Genomic DNA, 27,208 nt, shown 5'->3' on the forward strand with positions numbered 1-27,208 from the left:
GCTTTTTGATGCAGTGCAGGTGGAAAAGCATGAGCCTGTAGCTAAAGCTATGTAGAATATTGTGTCAGGAGTGGTGATTATTTCTACAGAAGTTAAGGAAATATCCTGTGTAAATGGAGTATAATTGCTGGGTGAAGTTTTGGAGGTTTGCTGAAATGAGGATGAATTTACATGCTGCCAAGGTTAGGTGGCAGCTGGCTGAAGTATTATCCCATTCTGAAAGCAGACACATTCTCTTTCTGTCTCTGCCAGTTCACCGTAAGATGCTGCTACTTCTAATATTACTAACAAGACAGGAATTCTTCAGAAACCATCAGCTGGAATCCAGGGCTCATCCTTAGCTGACTGACCCAACAACTAGGTCGGAGCTGTGTTCTTACAAGACCGTCCTATCAATCCTATTTGTTTGCATAGTGGCAAAGTTGCAGTAGGGCAAATGGAATCCATCCTAACAGCCAATATTCAGTGGTTTGATATGTTCCCCTGCAAGATGCGAGTTACCTGATTAAGTTCCTAAATTCTTTGAAGAGAGCTGTGGAGTTTGAATGACACTTCTGGTTCTTTTTCTCTTGCATTTTTGATGATGTAGAGTGCTGGCAGCATAAGTGGAAGTGCCCTATATCTCTCTCTTCCGTGAATTGCTTATGGCCTGAAAATAAAGGCCTTCTTCTATGGTATAGGAAATGTGATTTCAAAGAGGTTCCGAACTGTAATGGAAAAAAGGTTCTTTGAACAAAATAAGTTGTAGCTATAATGACATTTTAAAAATAAATCACTTTTTCTGGTGTGTCATAGGCCCACTTTAAGTATACTGATTGGATGGAAAAACTGAAGAGAAATACCTGGAGTGAAACAAAAATGTAGAGTTTTCAGATTGCCTTGTTGTCCAGACCACAGTGTTTCAGGGAATGATGAGCGCCATGGGAAACTTCTACACAGCCCAGGGAAGCAATTACTTTTTAGTAAGGGAGTAGGTAGTGTTGGGTACTGATTTTCTAGCATATATGCAACTATGGCATTTAAACAATCTGGATTTTTCACTATGAAGGATCTAAATCAGCCTTCTCTCCCTCCTTTTCCCTGTCTTTTTCTAGTTTTCTGTTTTCCTGTCCTTCTTTGTCTTTTTCTTCCTTTCTCCTTTGCTCCCTTTCTCTCTCTCTCTTACTTTCTTCTGTCTCCATCTATGTCTTTTCCTTAATAAGCCAAACTGTCTATTCTTTTAGCTAAAGTTGGAATTGTGGTATTTTGAAATATTATTTGGAGTGATTGTTGCTATTCACACTGCAACAAGCTAAGAAACAGAGTTCTAACTCTAATATTACTTTTCCATAGTGTTTCTTCTGCAAGTAGTTCCCAAATTCCTTTGCAAATTCTAGTTATTATTGCTACTATTGTTGTGTTAATTAAGAGACATAAACATAGACTTGTATGCCCAACCAGAGTGGCAGTGAAACATTATAGGAGCGTTGCTATAGGACACTCTTTTCAGCCCTCGAGGGATGTTATTTAAAATCGGGGCTTGTCATACATTATGTTAGGCCATATGCTCTGACTGCTCTGTGGATACTGTTCAGCACTGGTGCATAGCCTCCAGTGTCAGATGTAAAATGAAACTCCAGTTTGAAATCTATACCTGTCATGTTCTTATGTTTTTGGGTCCCTGAGCACTTCAGGTAATTCGAAAGACACCTGTTTGCTAGAAAACCTTAAAAAGAGTTCCAGACTTTGAAAGTACTGTATAAGCTTATGATTTATGAATGTGTCTGACTCTTGTCTTTATTAGGAGTCTTTAAGTACTTGAAGTAAACATGTTGTAAATTTGGAACTAACTGTTTGTAGACACTGACAGTGTGTCTATTTTCTTAAGAAGGACATGATTGTGAAGTGTTAATACTTTCCTCTTGTAATAATCAGTGGCTTGTATTGGTTTGGCTGGTCTTATCCCAGAACAAGATTAAAAGAAAATGAGGGTAAAAGTGGTTTCACGCTAGCTCAAAAACCATCCAGATTTCTCAGAGCTTTTCTGACCGGCTTCCTGAAGTAGATTTCTCCAGTCTGAGGGTTTTAGTAAAATACAATACTTCTCAAAGACTCCTGACACAATGTCAGGCAGCCATGAATGAAGGAGAGAGTTAAGAAAAACCTATGTGATTTTTCCTCTCCTAGAGACCAAAATACCATAGGTATTACTACAGGACTTGCTACCAATTTTTTCCCATTGATAAAAGATTTTCCACTGGGTTGATTTACTCGGGTTTGGGCAGCTTTGGATGAGCTAAACAGATCTAAGAGCTGCGTAACAGGTTTAGTCTTAAAGCACATCACAAATGCTGTTATTGAAATAGGCTATGCGATATTTTTGTGAAGTAGAAAGAGCCTCTCCTTTTGGACTCAACAAGGAGTACGGGAAACCTGGTGCTAAATCTTTAACTGGATGCAAGATATAAACACAAATGCTTTTTATTTGCATTTGATAGCATCAGACACCTTGCAGCTCTCTGCCCCTCTTCTTTCAGGACGAATTTTTTCTTAAAACTACATGTTTTAAGCCAATATTACATAAAGAATTTTTGCAATTACTGCATTTTTCCTTTTTCTGAAGAATATTAAAAACTTCTTTTTCTGGAGTTATACCCTTATCATAAAGCGCTAGTGAAGCTGTTGTACCCAAAACTCCCATCCCTACACATAGATCCAGTTTTATCTTACCACCTTTTCCAGCTTTGTTGAATATTTGCATCTGCTTGTTCTTTGAAATTTATGACATTGGATAATCCAAAGGTTGTGGTGAGAGGGGAAAAAAACCCCAACCTATTACTATTGCCTCCAGAAAACTCATTGCACTTCCCTGTCCTTCCCCGCTCTCTTTGTTTCTTAGCTCTTAGAAGTGACACTAGACAGCAGCGAGTATGTAGCCCAAAAGAGTGGATCTGTAGAGTGAATCACCTGCTGCTATGGACCAAACATCCTCACTAAACACATTACTGAGGGCAGTCAACTAATGTTCTTCAAAAGCACACTCCTAGTCCAAACTAACATGCCAGTCTGGATTCACCTTTAAAGACTTTCATTTTGGACCCCATTAAGTCTATGATAAAAAACAAAGCAAAGCACTAATCCATTTCAGATGGGATCAGAATCAATGCAGTACCATTTTCATCATGAAATTCGTGATAAGCAAGGTAAGACCAGACTATAAAAATCCGAAATGTTTCTTCTTCCTAATCCATCTCACCTGTTCTAGTATGGTGAATAACGTAGAAACAACTAAATTGGGTGACAAGGGCAACAAGAGCAGAAGACAAAGTTGTCATAAAATACAAGGGAAGCATAAAAGCAAAGACAAACAATGCTAAAAAAAGGAAGCCAAAATAGAAAAATCATGTAAGTGATCTGTGGTAAATCCAGATGGATATCATGTCCATTTTTTGACCATCTGCCAATGGAAAAACTGTCAACATCATGGCATTTTGTTGTGAAAACTGGATGGCATAATGTTTATGGAAGCATAATATCTGTATTTGGGCTAGGGATTGGCTCTCATCAAAACAGGTCTCTCGTGCAGGTCTCGGCTGTTGTTGGTTTTGTACAATAAATTGCACAGATCTGTGACCTTACTTAGCTTACAGAGGATCAGCCTACCTCTCTGACTTCAGTCACTTAGGATGACTTATGAAATTAATACTTTTTTAATAAAAATTTTGTAAGGCCCTCATCCTAGAAACACCTACACCAACAATTAGCATTATATCTCACCCTTAATAAATGAATCATGCTAATAAAGGTATGCAGATTCATACCAACTGGAGGCCTGGCACTTCATTTCCCCAAACATTTCGACTTAACAAGTAAAATAGTTCTTCCTTGTTCTCCTGCAAAGTCCTCTCTAAGCTTTTTGCTGGAACATGAGTCAGGAAATGCTTTTGCCTTGGGTTAATGAAGCCCTGAATGTCGATCTGAAGCACATAATCTTTCAGACTGCTCTGAAATCTGGGATTCTGAAAGTCTAGTAGTGATACACTGCACCTGCAAGAACTCAGGATGATGTGAAACTTCAAAGTGAACAAAGTTTGTGCCCCATTTGACAGCAAAATGGGAAAGTAGAGTGGGGGGTCATGTGGAAAAATTCCTGGATTTATAAATTACTTTCATAGTTTGAGGTGAGTTTTTTGGGTTGAGCCTTTGAGCCCCTTTACCATTCTCTTCATTCCAGTAAGAGTGCCAAAGGGAAAAATAACAGGAATCCGGAGCAGTGTGATTCTCATAATAAGGTCTCATTCAAACCTGACCATTGTAGGTACAGACCTACTTTAGGTTGTATAAAAATAAACATTCTGAGAAATTATCATTGTCAGATGTATGATGCCTTCTCAGAAAACCTCCATCTAGCTTCAGTAAATACCTTGAGAACGCACAATCATTTTTTTCTGCACTAGGGATATGTACGTGCGTGCACATGCGCAAACACACACACACATCTCGCATCATAATTCTGTTGAAGACTACATTGAGACAACATCAGTGCAAAAATCTCCTTTGATTGTGAATGATTTTGAGGAAGCAATGTGATGCCAGTGGTTGTTCTGGAGGATATTAATTCATCAGACAGATCTCCGTTACTATTCATCAATTTGAGGAAAAGTAGGTAGACAGGAGAAGCCCAGGCAGTTTGAAGAACTGCACAACTCGGACTCCACTTCCAGGTTTCCCAGTTTACGATTATTTTTATTTCACATAAACCAAATCCAAAGTCCAGGAAAAAGAAAGAAAATCTTGATTTTTATTACTGAAATCTAGGTGACTGATTAATCCTGCCCAAAGATTGGGGGAAGTAACAAGCAACAGGCAAATTAGATATCCTTCTACTACATGCTTCAGTGAATTCAGTGCAAAAAAATAACAGGCACTAGATGAAATAATGATATAATTTCCATCATGAACTGGATAAGATTTTGTGGATAGAACATTAGAAAGATTTGTGAAAGACATTTTATAATGATTATATATGATATCCACATAAAATAAAAGTATATTAAAAAAAGAAAATATTAATAGCTGAAGCTTTGCACATGAATGAAAAAGAACAGCAAGTCATAAGGAAGTACTCATATTGCCAGTGGTTTAGGAAAGAAAATGAAAGCCCATCTAAAAAATAAAACACAGTAAGAAAACACATATTTGATATCATTCTCTTAGGTACAACAGGATGTGAGGTAATCACCGTCTTGTAAAGTGCATTGGTAAACAAATTGTGATTAATTGGACAGTCTTTGACAGTATCACTCTTAATTACCTGTCTTTAATTTGAGGTTTCCAAAGATTCAGAACTCTAGAAAATCAAATCTCCTTAAGTTCCAGTGGGCTGTCAATTAAATTTGACTGATTACATTCACCGTTATCCTATAAAGATAATCCAAAATTAATTGCTATACTGTGCAAATTGCAGCAAGACAAGAATAGTTTACAGGCTTAAGGAAATGTATGGTAATGTGCACCCATGCTCTCCAGACACCTGAATCTCAATTTTAATATTCCCAATGTCCTTCCAATGTCAGACTTAGTGATTTTTATGGGACTCATTATAGTGCATTTCTGCTGCAATTGGAAGATTCTTTAGCATGGTTCATGGCCCATACCTGCCAGATGAATCACTATTACATATACATGAGAAGAAAAAGAAATGCAGGCTGGCAAATTCAGTATTCCCAATTTGCTTTGGGAATGTTTTCTTCAGGATTCTGAGGGCTCAGGGAAAGAACTTTCTCCGGAGGGGTTTCTTGACTCTGTCTGTACGCGAGCTTGGCCATTAAAACTTCCTTTATTTAGAATAAAATTGTGTAGCGCCTGGTTGTATGAATAGGATTTATAGGAAGATTTAAATGGGATAATCCTGTCATTTTTTTCATAGAAATGAATGCTGACATTGAGCACAAATAGAAAAAAATAGCTGGAAAGGTGAACGTTCAGCATTCAGCAGGTGTAAGTGACATGCTGCAGTAGTAGTGTTAGACAACGATCCACTGGAGGTAGCTACAGATTCTAGAGAAATGGGTCAGAGACCTCTCCTTTTTTTTAAGAAATCATTGAGAAACATGAAAAAGCTGGGAGAGGAAAGATTGTTAAAAAATAAGACCAAAATTGTGGTGATTCTGTTTCGCAAAATAAAAAGACAAAGATTGTGTTGAGAAAATTTTAGTGATGCTTCTGCATTACTGTGAGTGGAGATGAATACAATATAAAAATAGTAATCAAACTTATTTTAACTCATTCGTGTGTTTATGTAATACAGCTATTGTCAGTGACACTTTCTGCATGATCAAATAAATATATGTTACTAATAGCCAAATTAAATAGATGTCAAAGACAATTAAGGAATTACTAAACTATGTCACTAGTTATGTAGCAAGTACCATAACTGCAAAGGAATAATATTTTTCTTACTTGCCTATAAATGTATTTACAGTATCTCAAATCCATCTTTACAGTCAATGAATTCTTATCATGGTATTTTGCTTTCCCTTCCTATTTCTTTTTTGCTAACTCGTAACATTTTTCCGAGTCAGTATTTCACAAAGAAATATCACTTAATTCATGGAAGAATTGAACTGTATTTAATAAGGTGCATGATAAATCTAGACACCATTTACTTCAGGCAAACTTGTAACTAAACTGCCTTCTAAAAGAGCAGAACATCTATTCCTTTATGTAAAAAAAGTAAGACATAGCTATGGTCTTTATCTTAAAAGTGAAGCTGATTTAATAAAGAATGTGAGAATGTTCTCTGCAGGGTAGAGGATAATCTGGTTTTGGGGTAATCAAAAGGAGTGGTATGTCATGAAAGAGGTTGCCTTTTCCACTTCTCTGTTAAAAAAAAAAAAAAAAAAGAAAAGAAAAAAAAAGAAAAAAAAAAGAAAAGAGAAGTAAACCTTCCATTTTAAATTTACATAATTTTACAGTTTCTCCTATTAAAGCCAATGTATCTCATAATCTTTCTGGAGCAGGAGGGTCTTAAATGCTGTAGAAAATATTGACGGCTGACAGGCAACAGTTATATCAAAGTCATAGTCTGCTTCTCATCTGGTGGTTAAGCTGCTGAGAGAGATTTTCTGGCAATACTGATCTAAGAGTGGGCCTTCAGATGAGAGCACGAGTTACTGTACTGTTATTGAGATGTATATGCTATACTAAAACCTTGAACGATGTGATTATAAAAATAGTTGTTGCTTAAGGAAAAAGAAAGTATCAGTATGCTTTTGAGGAACTTACAGAAAAATGGAAGGCATGTTACAACACAGAAAGAGAATGACCTTTCTGGGTGTGGTAGGAGAGAGGAGGCAATACATTCTAGTACCATTAGAATGTACAAATGTTTAAAGTCATTTAAGTGTGAATGAAAATACAAAATTGAGGAGTTGAAAGATATTTCCATAGGAAAAAAAGATGTTTGGATTGATTTGAAATAGACTTTAAATTCTAATTAAAACCAAATGGAAGTAAAGGGACCTCTTGAAAAATAGCCTAAGTAAGAATTAGGGTTTGGTTTTCAAATTAAATTTTGTAAACTTCTTGTCCCAAAGATTGAAGGATATGCATACAAAATGGAAATGCAACACAGACTAGCCAACTCAATATTTGTAAAATGATGATATTATAAGGACTGTCCTGAGATGGTGATCAGCTCCTAAAAGATTCCTGAAATCCAGTCAAGGTCCTGGAAGAGGTGCATTTTTCATCTGATGTGTATCAGGGGCTTGGCTGATTGCCAGCATTCAAGAATCCTTTATGGTCTATAGTTAATAGGAAGAACATAAATTCCTCTGATCTCTTTGTTGGCCTCTGTCTAACATGGTATTTGTGTACTCCTTCCTATTAAAGATCCATTATTGTCTCAGCCTTTTCCTTTTGTTATATTGTCAAGGTCCCTCTACAGCAAACAGCTACAGCAAAACTAAGGAGGATAAATTTTTCAGTCTAACCCTCTTCATGAATAACTGTGGGTATGTCTTCTAGGCACATTAGTACCCACAGACAGCAAAAAGTACCAAAAACTCTCTCATGGGCGCATACAAAATTCTCTGTTTCTCTCCAAACTTCAGTCTAACACAGGTGTTCTGATCCTCAGTCAGAACTCTGAACCTGATCTTATGGAAGGAAAAAGTATCTGGGACTTGAGACCTGACCAGATGTGGCTCCCATTCAAGTTTTTTTCATGAGAAAATTAGGCAGGACATTTGTTTTTACTACTTTGTTGTCACAGGCAGCAAATTAAATGGCTTCTCAATAATACCATTCTCACCTCTTGGAGCCCTGGAACAACATTGCCAGAAGAAAATGGTAAAACTTTACATTGGTTGAATGCATGTTTGGAAATAATGTTGTAGTGTAGGTTTTTAAGTCTTGCTGTAAAATACTCTGTTTAAGTTATATTGTCCATAAATGTGTTATTATGTATGAGTTTGTATATATATGTATATATATACATTTGACTCCAAATTTAAAAAACATCAGAAGGAAAATGTCTTAGTAGAGATTTGTGGACATAATAAGGTGGAATTTGGCAGGTGGATGTATTTGTTAGCCTTTGAATTTCACTTGTCATCAAGATTAATCCATAAGATATATTTATTTTGGACAGAGACATATGGTTCTTCATCTCAAAACTCTGAGCTCAGTTGCTTAAAGAAATTACTCCATCACTGAGTAAAGATGAATCAAGGAAAGCACTACCACCAAGATTTTCTTTCTTTCACAAAATGATTGTATTTCCAGATAGCTATAGCTGAAAATACTAACAGCTTCTGTGAAGTTCCAGGCTTTTGAGAGTCAGACTGTGTACTTCTGGAAAAGAAAAGTAAACTAACTTTGGTAAACACAGAGAAATATTGGGACTTAATTTGAATGTAAAATTAGCTTGTGTCAGCAGCATTCCTACATGGAGACTTATATGGTTTCATTAACCAATTAAGCTAACTTAAACTTCACAGGACTTGGCCCATTTATGAGCTTTCTAAGTTGAAGTAAGACAAACACAAGGGGATTCAGCTTTCCTTAAACCCCCTAAGTACCATCTACAGGCTTTATTAACTGTGGCCTTTTGAGACGATCCTCAATATAGAATTTGAAAAATATGTTTTCCTTGTCAAGAGAAATCTGTCCTCCTAAGAGAAGAAAATATTTGATTACGCAGTCTTTGTTGAAAGCACTTCATGGAAATATGAAAGATTTTATCTAGCTAACCCCTCTTTACTGTTTTATCTCTTTTTTTTAATAACGTAGTCACAAATAACAGATTTAGGCTTTTCTTTGTCATTTCCCAGAGCTTTGGTGATGATGACATGTCACTGAAGCAGGGCTAATTTGGGCTTTTTTTTTTTGCCTCCTTTCAGGCTGTATTTTTACTAGTTTTATAGGAATGTCAGTAAATACTTAATTGAAATATTGTCTTTGCTGAGTAGACAGAAGGATCTCTGTTTGCGGGTATCTGAAAAGTCTACTTTTGGTGATCTCATTATGGTGTTGACAGCTGCAAGAAAGTCATCACCTGGTGAATTTAGCCCCTCAATCTGTTCAGTATTTTAATTTTCAGACCATCTCATGTCTTTATCCTTCTTCCTCCAGATTGCAGAGTCTTCTTTTCATTATAGAGCAATGAAAAACACACCTGATATGAAAACTGACATTAAAGCTTGGAAATAGAAGATTAATAGGTCATCTAATACACAATATTGTTTTGGACAATTCTTTAACAAATTTAGCTCCAGTAAGGGATATTAAGTATTTCCAAAGCAAAGAATTGGGGTTCAGATTTTGCAGCAGTTTTCTGAATGATTTTTTTTTTTTTTTTGCTAAAGCTGAGCTTTTTAAAGTTAAACAGTTAGTGATACAATGAAGCCTATTGTTACCTTTTTTTCACTCAAGGTTAATTAACAACATTATAAAATTACTGCACTTCTTTGCTTTTCGTGCCATACAGAGGTTAGATTAGCTCTTTTCCTAACACATAAGCCTATTGATCTTACAATATTTGTAAGAATAGCATCTTTAAACTGATTAACAGACTAACTAGTGACAGACTGCAGTGTCTGTTGTCCTTGGCAGAAACAGATCTTGAAACACAGTGGAAGTCACAAGTGGAATATTTGTAATCTTTTACAACACAACTCTGTAAGAACTTTCCAAATAAATGAATTTATGTACTTGTTAGTTCATAATCCACTTGCTAGCGCTTAAATGCAAGAGTTTATCTCAGATTTGTAAAACATAGTGATATCTTTCATGAAGGATTCCTGGTGTTTTCAGTGTTATTTTTACATATGAAAATGATCCTTTTAAACAGATTGGAAGCTATCAAAATAAGTAGGATCATCAGAATTCAAGCACAGGTATGAACAGAATGGCAACAGAAATTTTTAGTCAAGAAGGTACTGCACTATTACTTCTGAAAACAAGAGTATATATCTTAATTTTTGTGCCATTTCTTGTAATCCATTATTAGCCCATTAGGTAGCTGAGTCCAACCCTCCATTGCTCTAAACTTGCTAAATGTTCCTCTATTCAACATTGGAAAAAATATGTCCAGTGGGAGATTTAGCTAACCAAAAGTCTGAATTTTCTTGAAGAAACCTTTCACTGATGATTTTAAAGGAACTGACTCTGTTTTTCTTACTGTTGGTACAGTTGTTCACCTTAATTATACATTTAGAAGATTATTATTAATTGCAACAGATTTAAGAACTGCAAAAGTACTCACTTCTGTTCAAGCAACAGAATACCAATAAACAATTTGATTTCTAGAATAAAACTATCTCAACATGGAAAATAATCCATGATGCTAGGAAAGTCTAGGTCAGAAAAATTCAGATTTATCCTGTTTGGTGTTTCCCTGATGAAGCTGAAGCTAGTCTCTGTAGGTTTACTCATTATGGACAGCGAAGTGGAAAACATCTGAATGACTGATAGCAGATCAATTCAAGAGTCTGTCTACTGGTTTTTTTTTTTTTTTTTTTTTTTTTTCTTCCCCTGATACACCATTTGACTTGATTCAGTGTTAAAATTCACATGCTTGACATGAAATCCAGGAAACCGTTTTCAAGCACAACAACTTTTGGGATGCAAGCATTATCATAAACACCTTCAAGGTAACAGTCAAAATGAGAGAATCTTATTTTTTGTAACAATCAAAATTGGAAGAATCTTTCCAGAAACCAATATGACAAGGATGACTTGAAAAAGAAGAGAGTAACAAAAAGCTAAAAGTCGGAAACTGACACAGTCCCAGTAGACTGTGATTTGTCACTGAGAGCATTCAAAGACAGATTAGAAAATACCAAAAATTTTACATCTGTTACTGTTGATCGCTTGTGTTTACTGTAACTACGCTAAGCTTGAAATGCACTGGTAGTAGGTGTAAATCCATTTTATATGAAGTCTTGAAACAATAATGCGGCCAGATTGGGAAGCACACTTCGAAACAGGCAGTGGAGAGTCTTTGGGAACACAAGAAGCATAAGAGGTTAATAAATGACTTACGAAGGAGGATTGATAGAGGCATGTAAGAATAAGAAGAGACAGAAAGGCTGAGGAGAACAACATTCTCTATATTTATCTTGTTAATTTGATTCACTAGCTCACTATTTAAATATGTGTTTACTATGTTCACTATGCCTTTTCATAACAGCTGTAGCAGGTAGGATCAGAAGTTATAGTCTTACTGTGTAATAAAGGACATTCAGGTTTCAAAGACAGTTCTAATAGGATAGTGAGGCAATTTATTTCAGCATTTGAGAAACTGAGTAATTTATCTCTCTGGAAAACTTTAAAGTAAGGTTAAGCAAATATTGTTCAAATTACTTAAACAGATTTGTGAAGTGGGGCAGGGATGAAAAAGATGGCCTCTTCAGAGCTCTTCTGACCCTATTTTTATAGTATTTCGTATCATATCCATGCTTATAATTCTCCTTCCTAGCAAAAGCACTGAAAGGTGAATGAATTTAGAATAAACATATATTCATGCTCACAGAGAACATGTTTATGTGGAGTTAAGTCTTTAAGATCTGCACATTCTGAATATCAGTGTTGCATTTGAAAGTATAAAAGTCTTATCTATAAATGTAATTAAAATTCAACAGAAATCCATAGATGACCTGCAATCATTAGTACTTCTTGACAGTAAGATCATAAATCATTTGTGAAACCTTATTGGAAACCCAGAGAAAATAGCTTTTCCCTTTGATGTACTCTAGGACACGACCTTCAATGTTTCTGTTCTATAAGAAGTTAGTAATCACTTGTAAGAACTTTTAAAGTTAACGCTACTTGGATGTTCTCAAGAATGTGATAACCTGCCCCTATTTCTCAAACCTTTGCACAGCAAGTACAATATTAGTTGCATTGTTTGACCTGTTTGATAAGCAAAGGGAAGATGTTGCTCACGGCAAACCTCCCTTCTTTGACAAGACCAAAACCACAATGCTCTTTTACTCTATGGACTCTGAAGTTGTTTCACATTTTCTGTTAATAGTCTCACATCTTTTCTCCTTTCATTTGCTTTTGCCACTTGACTGACTAATAAGTCTTGGATTAAACTGCATTGCAGCAGAGGCAGGGGACAGTATGTTGTCTGACACTAGGGACAGAAATAAGAACTTCAGAACAAAAGGCATATGTCTTAACAGCTTGAGCTGAAGAGCGAGTTTCAAGGTGGGAGGTTGTCAAGTGTCCCATCAACTATACTATGTGTGATACACCGAGTCATCCTACAGATGGGTAATTGGAGAATAGAAAAAGGATGGGGATTACCTAAGGAAGTCAGGGTGCCTGTGGCAGATGGGTGGTTGAACCACTGGGTGTGTGTTGTAGGAATCTGAATTCCAAAAATGCAGAGCTGCTTCTGTAATTTATTGGAGGTCCCTTAGCAATATGATTCAGAGGTGCTCAGCATATTTAAGAGTTAATATGTTAAAGCCGTTAATGTAAAATTTAAGTTTAAAATTTTTGAAGTCCCCTAGCAATTACTTTATTATGCTAGCGTTACTCAGAATTGATCAAGTTAAGCTAGTGTGCCAAACGTACTTTTTCGCGGGAGCAGATTGGATCAGTTCTCCAGTGCTGTGCAGTGATTTCTGCATTAGCACTCTTCCTTGTCACAGCAGCACTTCAGCAATTCAGCAAGGTGGGTTTATATGCCTTTTTATGAATGATGCTTTTTACATTTCCTCTCTCTGCTGTGCCTAATACGTAAACATGAGGGACAAAAGAGTGGTCAGTGTTTCCATAATAGCATGGCCCGCAGTGGGCTTATGCATATTCACTTATTATTAAACGGTTCACATGCCTTTAAACCCATCACTTACTCGAGCACAAATCCGTCAAGATTTGCATTTTGCTTGCTATTCAAGTTTTTAAACTCATGAGCTCTTTGCCTAATGACAAGAATATTTATCCAGGTTAATTGATAAAATCTGCTCAACATAAAGTGCTCTAGGAAACAATTTCAGAACATTTACATGTTGTATTAACATCTCATTATTTTATTCAACACCCCCAGAGCAAGTGGGGATGTAGGATGAATGGAATGTGTTTTCTAATGGCATTTTCTCTAGAAAAAGCTCATTTACTTCTCTCCTAACATACCTATCTCTATGTTGTCTTTTGCTTAAGACCTAAACATCCTTAAAGATCTAAGCATACAGCTATTTCAATATTAACCATCAAAATGTGAATTCAAACAAAGCAGTTGCTAGATTTTGAATACTGAATGCTTTCAGTTGATTGCTGTATTTTAGAGTGAGTTTGAATAGCAAATTTAAAAAAATAGAAACAAAAATCAGCAGATTTGTTTGTATGGTCATAAGCAATATGTAAATAGCAATAAAGTCTGAATTTGTTAAATAAATGATTCATTATAGGCTAGTACCCCAAGCTTTTTTCCCATCTTTGCTGTTGCTCTTGTTTTACTGAGGGCAGTTTTCTATGAATTTACATCATGATAAATGTGTCCTTAAAGCAGGGAAACAAAGAGAGAAAATAGAGGGTTGGAATTCCTTGTGGAATAAGTCACTCATTGTAAAAACTCTAGTACCGCAGGTTCAGTTATTGTATTTGGTACTGTTTCTTCCTGTTCTCCATAAAGCATTTACACTGATGTTTTTTCCCTATATTATTAAGTGTTTCAAGCTGAGTCATTTCAAATCATTCCAGTATTAATTTTGTTGGCAGGAGACTGAAAGCAAAACCTCGTACTTTTCTGCTCAGGTGGGAGAAGGAAGACTAATAGATGTTATCATAAATGGGAGTTAAGTTAAATACTTGTCCTCCACTACTGAATTGGATGAAATTAGGGCGGAGTAAAGTGTTTGTCAGTAGGAAGTTATGAGGAAAAACAATTAGAACAAATCCTGCATTATAAATAGGAATGCATTATCACCTTTTTAGGCTCTGGACGAGTCTCTGTGAAAGTTAGGAGGATATGTTTGTCCAAGTGTTTATATAATGTAGTGATACTTACTAAACTGTTGAAGTTTAATAAACTTGAATCTTTGTCTTTAAAGCAAGCTTTAATGGTTAGTCCTCAATCAATAGATAAAAATATTTATTCTATTCTTTCAGACATAAAAATGCTGTCTTCATTTTTCTAGGTTTTTTTAAAAGGTGAGGAACTGGCTTTCCATTTAGTTCTGACTTATTCTGCTTCCTGCAATAACATAACTCCCTTTTGAAGTCTCTTCCATTTCTTATATTCCTTCCCTACTTTCCAGCTCCAAACAAAAGAAAAAAAATGACTTACTACTTCTTTCTGGCAAACACCAACAGCAGGAAAAAAATCTGACTTATCTATTACGTATATATAATTTTCATTAATATTTTTTGGAATATTTTGCTTGTTGTGCCCACAACACTCACTTCCCTGGCATTTTAATGTCAGCCAAATGTTACTGCCAGCTATGGGGTTAAAAGCTCCTCAGGAGGAGATTGTTGTGTTGATGGGAGATTACCAGAAAAACCCAGCTGTTCTAAACAGTGGTTTTGGTATCATTATCAGTTTTATCTAATATGTCAATACTGAACACCTGAGGATGATTTTAGTGAAAATGGAATTCTAATCATAACAGGGATTTACTGACCCGCCTGTCTCTTTCTGTTGAAGTTCAATATTCAGACATCACATTATTACATTCAGAATTTCCTGGTTAAGTCCTGTTTTATGCTCTGAAGACTAAATCCTTCTGAATTCTGAGGTTTGCATCCAGGCATCAACACAGCCACCCAGCCCTGACAGTACAAAGCTGCTCGTAGCATGGTTATTACAGAAATCCTGTAGGACAACAGTAGCAGATCCTGATTCTGGATGAGTTCTCAGAACACAGTGGCTCTCCTTCTGTTCTCTTTCACTCTGTAGCTGTAAGCAGACCATCATACTTTCATTCTTCAGTGTTTTCCCAGGATCTGTTGGTGTGACTACTTCTTAAGCAAGAGGTGGTGACTTTAATAGTCCACAGTGGATTTTGTATTACTCTCTATTTAAGTTCTTTTGCATTACAAGTTCGTTTCTACTGCCCAAACATCAAGTGGCAAGAAGTTCCTTAAGTCAGCCATGACTCTTATAAAAACTTTGGTTTTGAACCCAGCTAGTGTCTGTTTCATCTGATGTTTCCTAATTTTTTTATTAGGAAGGAAAATGAGTTTTCGTGTTCTGTTCACCTTCTCCATTCCAATTATAATTCTATTATCATCCCTACGTATCTCTTCTTTTTAATCATGTATTTTCCTAGTCCATTAAGCGATCTTTCATACATGTGCTCTTCTATACCTTTTCGTCTCCTTCCTAATTTTCTTTAAATCATGTCCTTAATCAGGCTATGATTTTTTGTGGTGCATTTTTTTTTTTTTTCCTTTCCCTTTCAACTTTTAATTCTGTATTCCTGTGTAATGTCATATGTTTACTTTCTGTGAAATAATTGGAGGAGCGGACAGATGAAGATGTCTGACTTCCAAGACTGATTACTTTACTAGTCGCCTCTCCTGCTTCCATTTCCCTGTCTCCTTAATAGTTGCACGTGTTGTGAAAGTCCAGCGCTTTTCAAAGGAGAGCAAGTTCTGCTTTCCACCCCATTTGCAGTAGATGCTTTTTGGTCCTCAAAAATATTGCATAACACTTAAGGCTGGGCAAGTATCTTATTACTTATCACATTCTTTAAATATACGAGATCTGTTAAGGACATCTTCAGAAAGCAATGAAGAGCTGCAGTCTTTTGTTTTAAGTTTTCACTGAATAATTCTAATGGAAGATTTTCACACTGGTTGTCATGCACAAACTTCTTGCTTTATTCTTTTCTTATTTATTTGGACCGACCATGTTGGTTAGATAAATCACCTGATATTAGTATGAAATACTTATAACAATTTGTTTTTCTTCTTTGCTTACATGGATATTTTCTGGATGAACAGATCTTTCCCCCTCCCTTCAGTCCCAATCCCCTTCCGAAATTCTGTGTGGGGGAAAAACAACAACAACAACAAAAAATTTTTCAAAGTACCTGGTTTATTTTTCAAAATAATTGATGCAAACTGAACTAAAAGAGAATTCATCTGGTGGCAAATATAACCTTAGAAAACTTCTCTGCTTTGCAGTAAGCGTCATGAAGAACAAAGACTCTTAAAAGTTGTCGCTTATTTCACTTCTAATACTATTAAATGTAAATCTAGCAAACTTGATGAACATAGGATGAATATTGAACTCCAAGGTGGCAAGGAGGTTGTCTGGTCCGTGTTATTACTGTTTAAGATTCAAGCAAGTGCTACATGGAATAACAAGCATCATAATTAAGAAATTTGATCCGTTTTCTTTTTCTGGAGGCTCTGCTCAATTTGATTCCAATGACACAGCAACACCCAGAGGTACCAGGGCTCCTGAGCCTCACAAAACTGCTTCTGTCCAGGAAAAGAAACACAGAGAATGATACAGAGCTGGGAGGGGGCAGAGAGAGATTTTTATTGGAAGCTGTTAAAGTGGTTGCTATGAGACCTTCTCCAGCTAACACAGGCACAGCAGCGAGTGTGAGGCTGATATATCGTACCTCTTGTATTATACCTTTCCTTTCTGCCTTTTTTTTTTTCCTAACACAGCTTTTATAGTTGTTTAAGATCAGAGAAAGCACCTGCCAGTTGCTTTTTCTTCCCTTTTGCTCCCTTCTTTTGCCTCGTGCAAGATGGAGCTAGAAAATGAAATGATCAGCTCCTCCAGCAATTCTTCAGCAGGCTCCAGAGAGTACAAGGTGGTGATGTTAGGAGCAGGGGGAGTTGGCAAAAGCGGTAAGTTTGAGCAACAGCATTTTTGGGGAGAAGGGGTGAATTGGGAGTGTAAAGTTTACAGAACAAGAACGTTGCTTAATGAGGGGTTTCGTTCCTCTTTCTCTTGCACATGGCTTGGATAAAAGACTATAATTTGTGATTGGGGCAATGAGTCAGCTTAATTTGTTACAGATTGAAATGTTATAAGCCTTTTTAATTGCATGTTTTTGTCAAACTAACCTTGGCTCCATTGTATATGAGGAGAGAGTGGTTAGCCTGCGGCTGTCGGTGTTAACAGCAAGCGGTCAGGACACTCTAACACTTGGTGAGGGGTGATGGTTTGCTGGATGTAACTTGTTGGCCTGCCGGTCCTTGTGCCCAGGCAGAAATGAAACTAACTGCAAGTCAGCTGTACAGTGCAAAGCGTGCAGGATGCCTACAGTGACTCTCTTTTCTTCCCCACATCTTCTTTTGACTTTTTTGCTGAGTTTCATTATGGCTTAGCTGGTGTTAGTCTCCTCTCCTGTCCGGACAGTTACAGAATGCATCTGAGTCTCACTCCAGGTGATATGGTAGATTTGCAGTGTATTTTAATATCCCTGTCCAGTGCTGGCAAGATATGCCAGTGTCTGACAATGGTATCTCTTCAGTGGAGTCATTATTTTCTCTGGACAATGTTTTCTTTTTCACAGATATTATCACCTTTGATTTATTCTCACTGACGCTAGCATTCTCTGTTCTTAAAAAGACTTTGCTGAACGTGCAGTGTTTGTCTCGGAAGCCAGTGTATTGAGCTGGCCACACAACAAGCATTTGATTACATCCTCTGGAAATTCAAAAGAAAAAGAGAAAAAGAAAACAAACAAGAAAAAAAAGGATAATAAGATATATCCAGGCTAGATTCCAGACAAATTTCAGGATAAGTAAGCTGTGACACTAAACTGTAATAATTGTGTAGATCAAATAAGTTTTATTTCCTATTCAAACAACAAGACAAGGTATAGATGCAAAAAATTAAATATTGGGAGTGGATATAATTTCCTCCCTGTATGCATAATCTCTGTTTTCTTGTTATGTTTGGCTTCAACTTCAGTGGCACATCTTTCCGTGAAAGCTATTTCCCATCAGTATTGCTTAACCAAGCAAACAATTCTTGCACAAATGTTAGGCTATGATCGCTATATAAAATGGGAAAGAAGAAAATATTGGTTATCTCAAAGTAACTTTCTGCAATTTGAAATTATCTTTTCCATGGTAAAGCAGGTATCCAAGATGTGTCAGCTGGAACTTTCAGTAAAATGTCACTTCTTTTTTTTTTTTCTTCTTCTTTTTTTTTCCTTTTTTCCTTTTTTTTTCTTTTTTTTTCTTCTTTTTTTTCTTTTTTTTTCTTTTTTTTTTTCTGCGTGCATCCAAAAGATGGCAGCAATTTTTCCCAAACCTATTATTGTAAGAACAATGTCATTTTAAAGACTCATTCACCAAAACAAAAGATATTTCAAACTATTCATAGTATAACTCTATCACAACAGCCAAATTTTATACACACATTCAGGAAATTTTAGAGTTCCCATTTACTATTAGATAAGAGTTTTAAAGCACAAATGAAGTTTATTCAAATCTCCTTGTTCAGAAAAAAATAGCTGTTGATTTCATGAGAATAAAGCCTTCAAATCTGTGGATTTACACAAAGTAATGATACATCTCCAAAGCTGAGGACCACATAATTATTCAAGAAGAATTGGGTGTCTGTCTGGTCTAGAGAAAAAAAAATAAGATGGAATGGATAGTTATGTTCAATGGGATTAATGAAAACCTTCTGTTGTTTTCACAAAAGTGAAACTTCTGGGGGAAGAAAACAGCAACTGAGAATTAAGAGTCTAGAAGGAGGTTGGCAGTTCATCATTTACCGGCTATGAACTTCCAATGTGGAATGGGTGTGAAATATTTCAGTAGAATCCTGAGATGATTCGGATAGAGATAAGGAAAAATTGATGTCCTTCCATAAATCATAAATTCATTCTGACTGTTGTATAGGCAGGATTAATTTACAATGGATTAAAAGCAGAAAAAGGCCTGAATGACTACTTTCATTCTTCAAGATGAGCTCTGCTTTCCCCTAATGACCTAGATTCACTCTGTCCAGGAAATTACGGATTTAACCATAAAAAAGGGTCAGGGTAGAATAGGGATGAGAGATTAAAAAAAAAGTTCAATTTCCAACTTAGAGTTTGACACATAAGTGATATATGGGATGATGTATTAATAATATCCTGGTTTCTTTCCCCTTCTTTTCCCTCCTCATTCTCTTTTTAAGTCATGATAAAGCAGTAACAGCTGGGGTTAAGTTGCTGAGTGGGAAACCTCTTTTGGATGAAAGCCTTTCAGTTCCTCATTTTGTTCAGTATTAAATAATTCAGATTTGGAAAGAATTTTCCTTAAAAACCAAGCCGCAGAAATGTTAGAAGATTTCTTTCTGCCCTGGAACATAGTTGACTTCTAGGGATCCCCTGGACATTTTGGTCTTCTGTTTCCCACCCTCTTCTGCTCTCTTATTGTGCCATTTCATACTGTATGTAAGGAGGTCTTTGCACTGAAAATTGCACGCTCATTACAAGGAGCCGAGGGTGGTGATTGTACGTGTGGAGAGGGAGGAATGAGGAAGAGGACACCAACCATGGATGTTCTTTTGAAGTTGGTGTTTACAGAGTATTTGCTTTGGGTGTCAGGCTTATCTCTTCAGTTCTGTGTTCCAAGATGGCAGAAAATCCAGAAGGGTAGCCAGCCTCCTGTTATTTGGACTATTCAGTGTAGTGGACATTTTACAAGAATTAGTAATAGAAGATAAACTCAGCACATCCAAATCTGATACCCACCACATTCAGAGTAATGATGTGTAAACTGCAAATAGTTTAAGAAGTCACTTAAGGGTCCTCATATTTCAAAATCAGTACCATAAAAAAAAATAAAAATCTCTACCAGTACTTTATAGGAGGAAAATAAAACACCCCAATCCCCAGAATTCAGAACAAACAGGTTATAGTGGTTTTTAATTAAAATGTACAAATCTATAACTTGGCAGTGTTAGGTTTATGGTTGGACTCGATGATCTTAAGGGTCTTTTCCAACCTAAATGATTTTATGATTCCATATGTAAATTTTCCTGGGAACTGATTTCTGTATCGTAATTATAGATTATAGATTCCCTAGAATGATTTATCCCTTCTAAGACTTCTGAAAATAGAACTATTTTTGTTTTGAGAGCAATATGCTAATTTATTACTATATGTAGGTTGTGTCTGACATCAAGCACAGCTATACACTCTGCTGTAAATTCAGACCAAAATTAGGCTAGAATCGGGAATTAGACTGAAATGAAATAAAATAAAATAAGAGTAAATTTTCTACTGACTCTTATTTGATTATAGTCCATACTGAAATTACATGTTTCTAATTATAATTAAATTTCAATTTAAAAAAAGATTTTGACACTTGTTCTTCTCTGGCTTGATGACAAATCTCAGATCAGCTCAGTACTGTTGAAACCTACCTGAAGTTGCTTGACGTAGGGTTTAAATCCTAAGAATCTTAGTGGTTTTGAAACAGGTTTTGCTTACAAATACTTTCAGAAATCTGCATCTGGACAGTGAAGCTAGTACTCTCATGGTCCCCAATCTGATGCAGCTCAGACCTGTGGGTTTAGCTTTATTTTTCAGTGTTACAAAAAATATACACAGAAGAGCCTCTAAATCCTGAGACCATGCATTGCTGGCTTATATTTAGCAAACTAATTACACTAATAACAATAATTAACTGCAGCACATTCTGCAAAACATTAGCAATAATTAACTGAGGGGTTGAACAGTGACTACCAAAAAGAGCAAACAAATTGATGTAGCTGTGCAACTGAATGAAATAGAAAACCTCTGTCTAATGAAAAATTGTTATTACCTAGGCATCCTTCAAATGTTGATCAGATTGCACCACAATCTAACTTTACGTGTATCTTCTGGGCTAAATGAAAATGTTATTTTAGTTTGATTTTTTTTTTTTTCCCCCTTATGCTAGCAAAGTTGATTTATTTAAGGGTGAAGACGATCTAAGGTTATTCCTGGTAATTGAAATTACATGTTTATCCATAGAATGGATGTATCATAGATGCAAGGTGAATTTCATGCTACCTGTCCTGTGAAAGTTGCATTTCAGATGAGAAGAGGAATTTTTAAAATATTCAAAAATTAATAAATATTTGTAGCTTGTAAACTGTTTTTTCTATCTTAGAGAAAATGTGCATTTTTCAAGATTTATTTCTCAGACTGATTGCCAGTTTACTTGTTGCCACCTCAAAAAAATTGAAATTTTTGTAAAACTAATATATTTTTAGTTTTAATATACAGGTTTGGAAAACCTTTAGATATATATTTCCAGGTTTCAATCTTAAAAAAAATAAAAAAACAGGGGAAGAGAAGGAATTAAAAGATTCTCTTAGGGTTGTTAGAGGAAGAGTATGAAGATATGTATTTCTCAGCCTGAGCTGATTAGGGAATGCATGCTTACCCCATTGATTTCCATCATTTTTTTTGCCAGTGTTGCACAAATGCCCTATTTCTACAGATACAGGTGACTCATCCAATTAATTTCAGGATCGTGTGTACGAAATAAGCTCCAAAATGTGTGAAAACAACAATAGTTTTTGTGTTGTGGGAACTTCTGTACTAGGAATTAGATTAAACCCCCACTTTTATTTATGTGATCAATTCCCTTTGTTTTGACTAGTTTTACCTCTTATTCTGCCTAGATAAAGCAAATTCCATGCCTATTCATTTCAAGCACGTCCTCATAGCAAGAGTCCCCAGTAAATAGAGGGGTGTGTACTGGAGAACTGGCCCACTCCAGCTGTTTGGAGATAAATTAGAATATGATCCAGGCTACACTGGAAGAAGATGAAGAGCGAAGGTAGAGATTCCACTGGCATCAAAAGAGCTGAGGTTTAAAAGTACCATTTGGGTCTGCTGATGCTGTTCTTACACCATCACAAAGCTCAGTATTGTAGAACACCCTTCATACATTGATCAAACACTTTCTCAGAAGGGGTTTGGGGGGGGGGGTATTGGTTTTGGGGTTTTTTTTTTGTTTTTCCAATATACTCTCAGGTACAGCTATGATTCCCTAAATGCCTGGTAAATGGATCATCTTCTGCCTGAAAAAAGGTAATTTGGATTTTTAAGGCCAAATATAAGACCCTGGGAATTTCAGGGAAATAATTAATTGTACTCATACAAATGAAAACAAAAAAAGAATTTAAAAAATGGGAAGGAAAAAAGTATATCTGTTTGTCACCCAGAGAAAAACTTCCTTGCTTAGTAATACTTCTGAAAGCATAAGGGTATCGATCAGTCAAAATGACATATAAATTCCCTTGGTCACTTCATAGTACTGACTGTAACCTGTGATCAGCTGTGACCTGATGTGGAAGTGTCAGTGCAAGGCTGGGAAAGGAAGAGAGGAGACAGCAGAATACTAACAGTGGTACAACCCAAAAGACATAGTAATACATCTTGGCAATTATGTATCCAGGGAGAAGATATCCTAACTGAACACTGTAAGCCACCAGCTAAGTTTGTCACGTCTGGGATGCTGTAAACTGAACTACAGTCATAGGTCTAGTGAAGAAGTACAATGTTATATGCAGATTGATGGTGGTGTAAGTTGTATTTTCTCCATGAAAAAAAAAAACATTGTAGAGAAAGCCCACCACTGCCAGACAACCACAGCCCTGGGTATAGGCAACTTCCAGTTTTTCCCATAAACCAGAGTAAGCACCGGAGACTTTATAAATGCAGAGTTCTGATATATTTGTGATCTTTGATAACAAAACTGTTCTTATGTTTCAGTTACCTTCACAGATAGGTTATTGAATTCATTTCAAGCTCGATTTTGTGTAATTCCAACTTCTAGCCATTTTATTTTATCACTTCTGTGTTAACAACTTTGAAAAACTCCCTATTCTCTTATTTTCCTATCTGCTTATACCTATAGACAGTGATCAGTTCACACCTTGATCTTCTTTCTCTTCCATACATCAAGCATCTGAAATCTCGCTTGTAGAAGCTTATTTTCCTGCTCAGAGCATTTTGTATCCTTAATTTGAGTGCTCTAGTATTTCCACATCATTTTCTGAATATGCATTCCAAAAATTCACATGCTATTCTACTAGTGGTCTTACTAGAAGCAAGGCTGCTTACTGGTTTCCTCTTGATAGTCCTTTTTTGTTCCTCTGAAATAATGAATTCTTTTGTTCACGTATAGTTCATAGAGATCACATACAGAGAAATATCCGCAGTAACCCTTAAGTTACTTGCTCTTTCCCCCAACGCAGTCACCTGTGCTATCACACCTTAGTGATGACCTGAATTCTGCATTTCCATATGTGTTATCCTATTTTGGAAGTATTTTGCTGAGTTGTGACCATTGAAGCTGATGATTCAAATAATTCTGGACCGGTTTCAGATATTCTTCATTTATCTTTAGTATGTTTGTTATCCACTTGAAAGGATTAAACACATTGCTTATTCATTAATTTTCTTGACTATGGGCAGACCTGGTGGCCAGAATTATTTGCCTTTGGGAAATGAGTTAAAGATGTTTTCACTATTTTGCCAGTTCACATAATTCAATGGCTGGAGGGGTGGAGGATTCAATTATGGCTCCTGCATTTAATAGGATGGTTTCTGCGTGTGAGATACCAATTGGCTACTGAGAAAGCTGTCTGCAGTTCTGGTTTCTTCAATACCAGAAGCCGTCTGATAAATAGGAGAGAGTTCAGAGAAGACCAATAGAGATGATAAAAGGGTTGATGCAATATGATTTGTGATGACAAATGACTATGACTATATTCAAATAGCTCTGTCAACCAGTAGTCCATGATTCTTTATTGTGCAACTTGCATATGTATACGGTGATTTAATGTAAATGGGACTGGATGCAGCTGTAATGTGAATGGGTTGATCTATCCAGCTTCTCCCATCATAACATCCAGATGATGAATACCCACTTGGATAAGGCTAGCAAGTGGGCTGGTCATTGTCTGTGCCACTTTGGCACAGGGGACGGAGAATTTACAATATCTGAAGGTAATAAATATCAAGACAAGAAGACATGTTTTCCAAAATTTGAGGAGGAAAGGGACCAGAATTGCTTAATGGAGAGTAATCAGTTAAGTGGTAAAATTAGAATTAGAACATGTATAATTAGAGATGTATGAGATCTTCAGGCCTGACTTCCTTTGGTCAATAAGAGCAGTATATATCCTTAACCATTTGCTTAAAAGCAAGATGGAGCAGATTGTGGCATAGTATTTGAAAGGAACAGGGTGGTGAAAGTTGTATTAGTCTAATTGGTTTACACTAATTTAAGATAGAAGAATACATTATAGAGATTGAGCATTAATGAGCAAATATACTTGAACAGAAAAAGCATTTACAGACTTCAAACTCTCTTATAGAGCAGAAGGAATACTGTCATCCTCAAGATTATGAAACATGTTAAAAGTCCTCAGGACTTTGTGGCTGATGTGGCATTACTAATATGTATAACCAACATCTTTCTTTATGTTCAGACTGCTTAAGAGAGATCCTAAGGCTGGCCTCAAGACTGAACTTGTTTGTTGTGTACAAAAAAAGTCATTTATGTTGCCTCACACAGAGCTAAAGTGCATCCTTTAGAGTATAAGGGCTCCTGTGTAACTGGAAACAGGCTGAGGTGCCACCCTAACAGTGATGGCCACCTAACGCGTATGTTGGGTAGTGGTGCAGGTGGAAGGTAAGTAGATCTGTTAGCTCACCACTTGCAAAAGAACTATTCTCTGTTCTGCTGATGGAAATGGGATTTACCGATTCAGGACCTTCATCTGAACCTATTCTACGTGAACAATGATGTGAATTGATTAGAACTCATGGCAAGTTATATTAATGAATCTGCTTTTCATGGTGTGATTTATGGAAAGAGGGCTTCACTTACACAGTGAGGATTTCAGTGAGATGTATACTGTTCAGCTTTTCCCGTTCATACTGCTTGCTATTAAGAGATAGGAAACCTTCTGGGCTGTTCCTCAACAACAGGAATTGAACTATCAAGGACCCTCTTGGTTTCAACCACACACAAATCTGCCATTTGAAATGCCCAGATTGAAGTCTCAAATAAGGGAACAAGCACTGTTTCATGACAATGACTGGGCACTGTCGGTATCTTTGCTGTAAACAATCTGTTGAGGCAGCCACAGGAACTGTTCCCCTTCCAAGCCATCCCTGCTGCTGAGCTGAGCCATCTGCAGCATTTTCGGCACATGTTATCTGCTAGAATTTGGATGAGATTAAATCCATTAGGGACAGTCTTGAAAGCACAATTAGGAAAGATTTTTTTTTCCCCTTCTGTTGCTGCTTTCATCTCTTTTCCTTCCATACTTTCAATTATATTTCCTTCCATTCCTGTGGTAATCCTTTTCCACTTTTAATTTGTTCATTGACTTTAATTAGTCTCCCTTCATGCCTGCAAGCCTTTCTAATTTTTTTTCCTAGAAACTAGAAGACTCATCATGTTCACACAGCTCCACAGACAGGTATTGAATGTTACCAAAGCATTGTGCAGGGTTCCGGTTTCAGAGGTCTTGCTGTCATGGGCAGACACTTTGCTGCAAGCTATAGTGATTTCCTAATGAATTACCTGCCCACTAACCAGATCCTGGTGGAGACACTGGCTAAAACAACTTTGTTTCAAGTTGTGTGGAGAATATCGAAAAGAAGAGAGTGTGTGTGTGTATAAAAGACTACCTCAGGACTTGCCAAGTTGAGCTATTGTGATTCTGGCCTCCAAAAGAGGTATGTTTTCAACTCAGTTACCTGTTGTAAAGCAGTGTTTCATCTTTTCATTCAGATAAAAACCAAGAACTAAACTAGTTATTTCAGGGACCCACAAATGGTTATAATTTTTCAAAATTCATTTCATAAGCTTTTGCAAAGTAAAAGCTGTAATCAGCTGAGATATTGATGCACGCAGTTCTTCTTTAGCTTACACTGACCAGTTACGAGAAGAGCTGCTGTTTAATTTCTTTCCTTGCAGTCTCATTGAAGTGCCATGCAGTTTTGTAATTCTGTAGTTCTTGTCCATTTTCACATGCACAAAATAAAGGAACTCTAGCTGAAATTCATATTCTATGTCAGATCCTGTGATTCCTTTAGTAACTTTACTAGCCTGCTACCTGCATGACAGCTTGTTTTGTTACACTGAACTGCTGCCTGCTGAACAGGATCTGTAGTGTCTTTACAGAAATGTCTCTTTAGCAGCTTGCAAAATAAGTACTATTGTTTCAGATTTTTACTCAGAATGTTCAAAACCAAAACCAAGTATTGTCAAAATTTTGATTGTTTCAAAACAGCGGAACTCCAGCTTCTTAAATCGTGCAGAATGCCAGGCAGGCTGTAAAGTTTCCCTTTCTCTAAAATTTTGTCTGGAACTTTCTTAAATAGAAATGATGTTCCTTTCCCAATTTGAATAAAAAATAATCATTAGACATTCTCTACACAGTGGATAATCTTACTTGGGTTGCCTGGTGACAGGGTCATCTGTTCACTCATCACACACAGCATACCAGAGGTCTGCTTCTACAGTATCTGCCACTGCATACAGCAACAAATGTATTCCTGGGCCTCATGAGGTCTCCTTATGTTTGTAGATATGCTCTAGAGACACTTTATTTCTCTGCTGGGAAGAGAGGAGAAGAAAGAGCAATCTATCACAGTAATCAAGGAGCCCCCCTTGTGCTCCAGAAACCTGGTTTCTTATGCCTTTCTTTCACTTACAGCAGTTTCAGTGGATTTTCTAGTGTCTAATAATAGTTGTGAACTTGCGTCATAGTCTCTCTCTC

The 27,208-nt window shown here is 36.5% G+C and overlaps 1 protein-coding gene across 1 annotated transcript in view; it reads left to right on the forward strand.

Moving 5' to 3' along the window:
* Window positions 1-16,985: 16,985 nt before the first annotated feature.
* The window catches only part of LOC142074680 (GTP-binding protein Rit2), a 174,602-nt gene continuing 164,379 nt past the window's right edge, over window positions 16,986-27,208 (forward strand). The window contains exon 1 of the mRNA XM_075135462.1: window positions 16,986-17,310. Within this exon, the coding sequence (XP_074991563.1) occupies window positions 17,208-17,310 (103 nt within the window). The 5' untranslated portion in view covers window positions 16,986-17,207. The remainder of the gene's footprint in view (window positions 17,311-27,208) is intronic.

This window comes from Calonectris borealis, chromosome W (assembly GCF_964195595.1).
Source record: "Calonectris borealis chromosome W, bCalBor7.hap1.2, whole genome shotgun sequence".
NCBI lineage: Eukaryota > Metazoa > Chordata > Aves > Procellariiformes > Procellariidae > Calonectris > Calonectris borealis.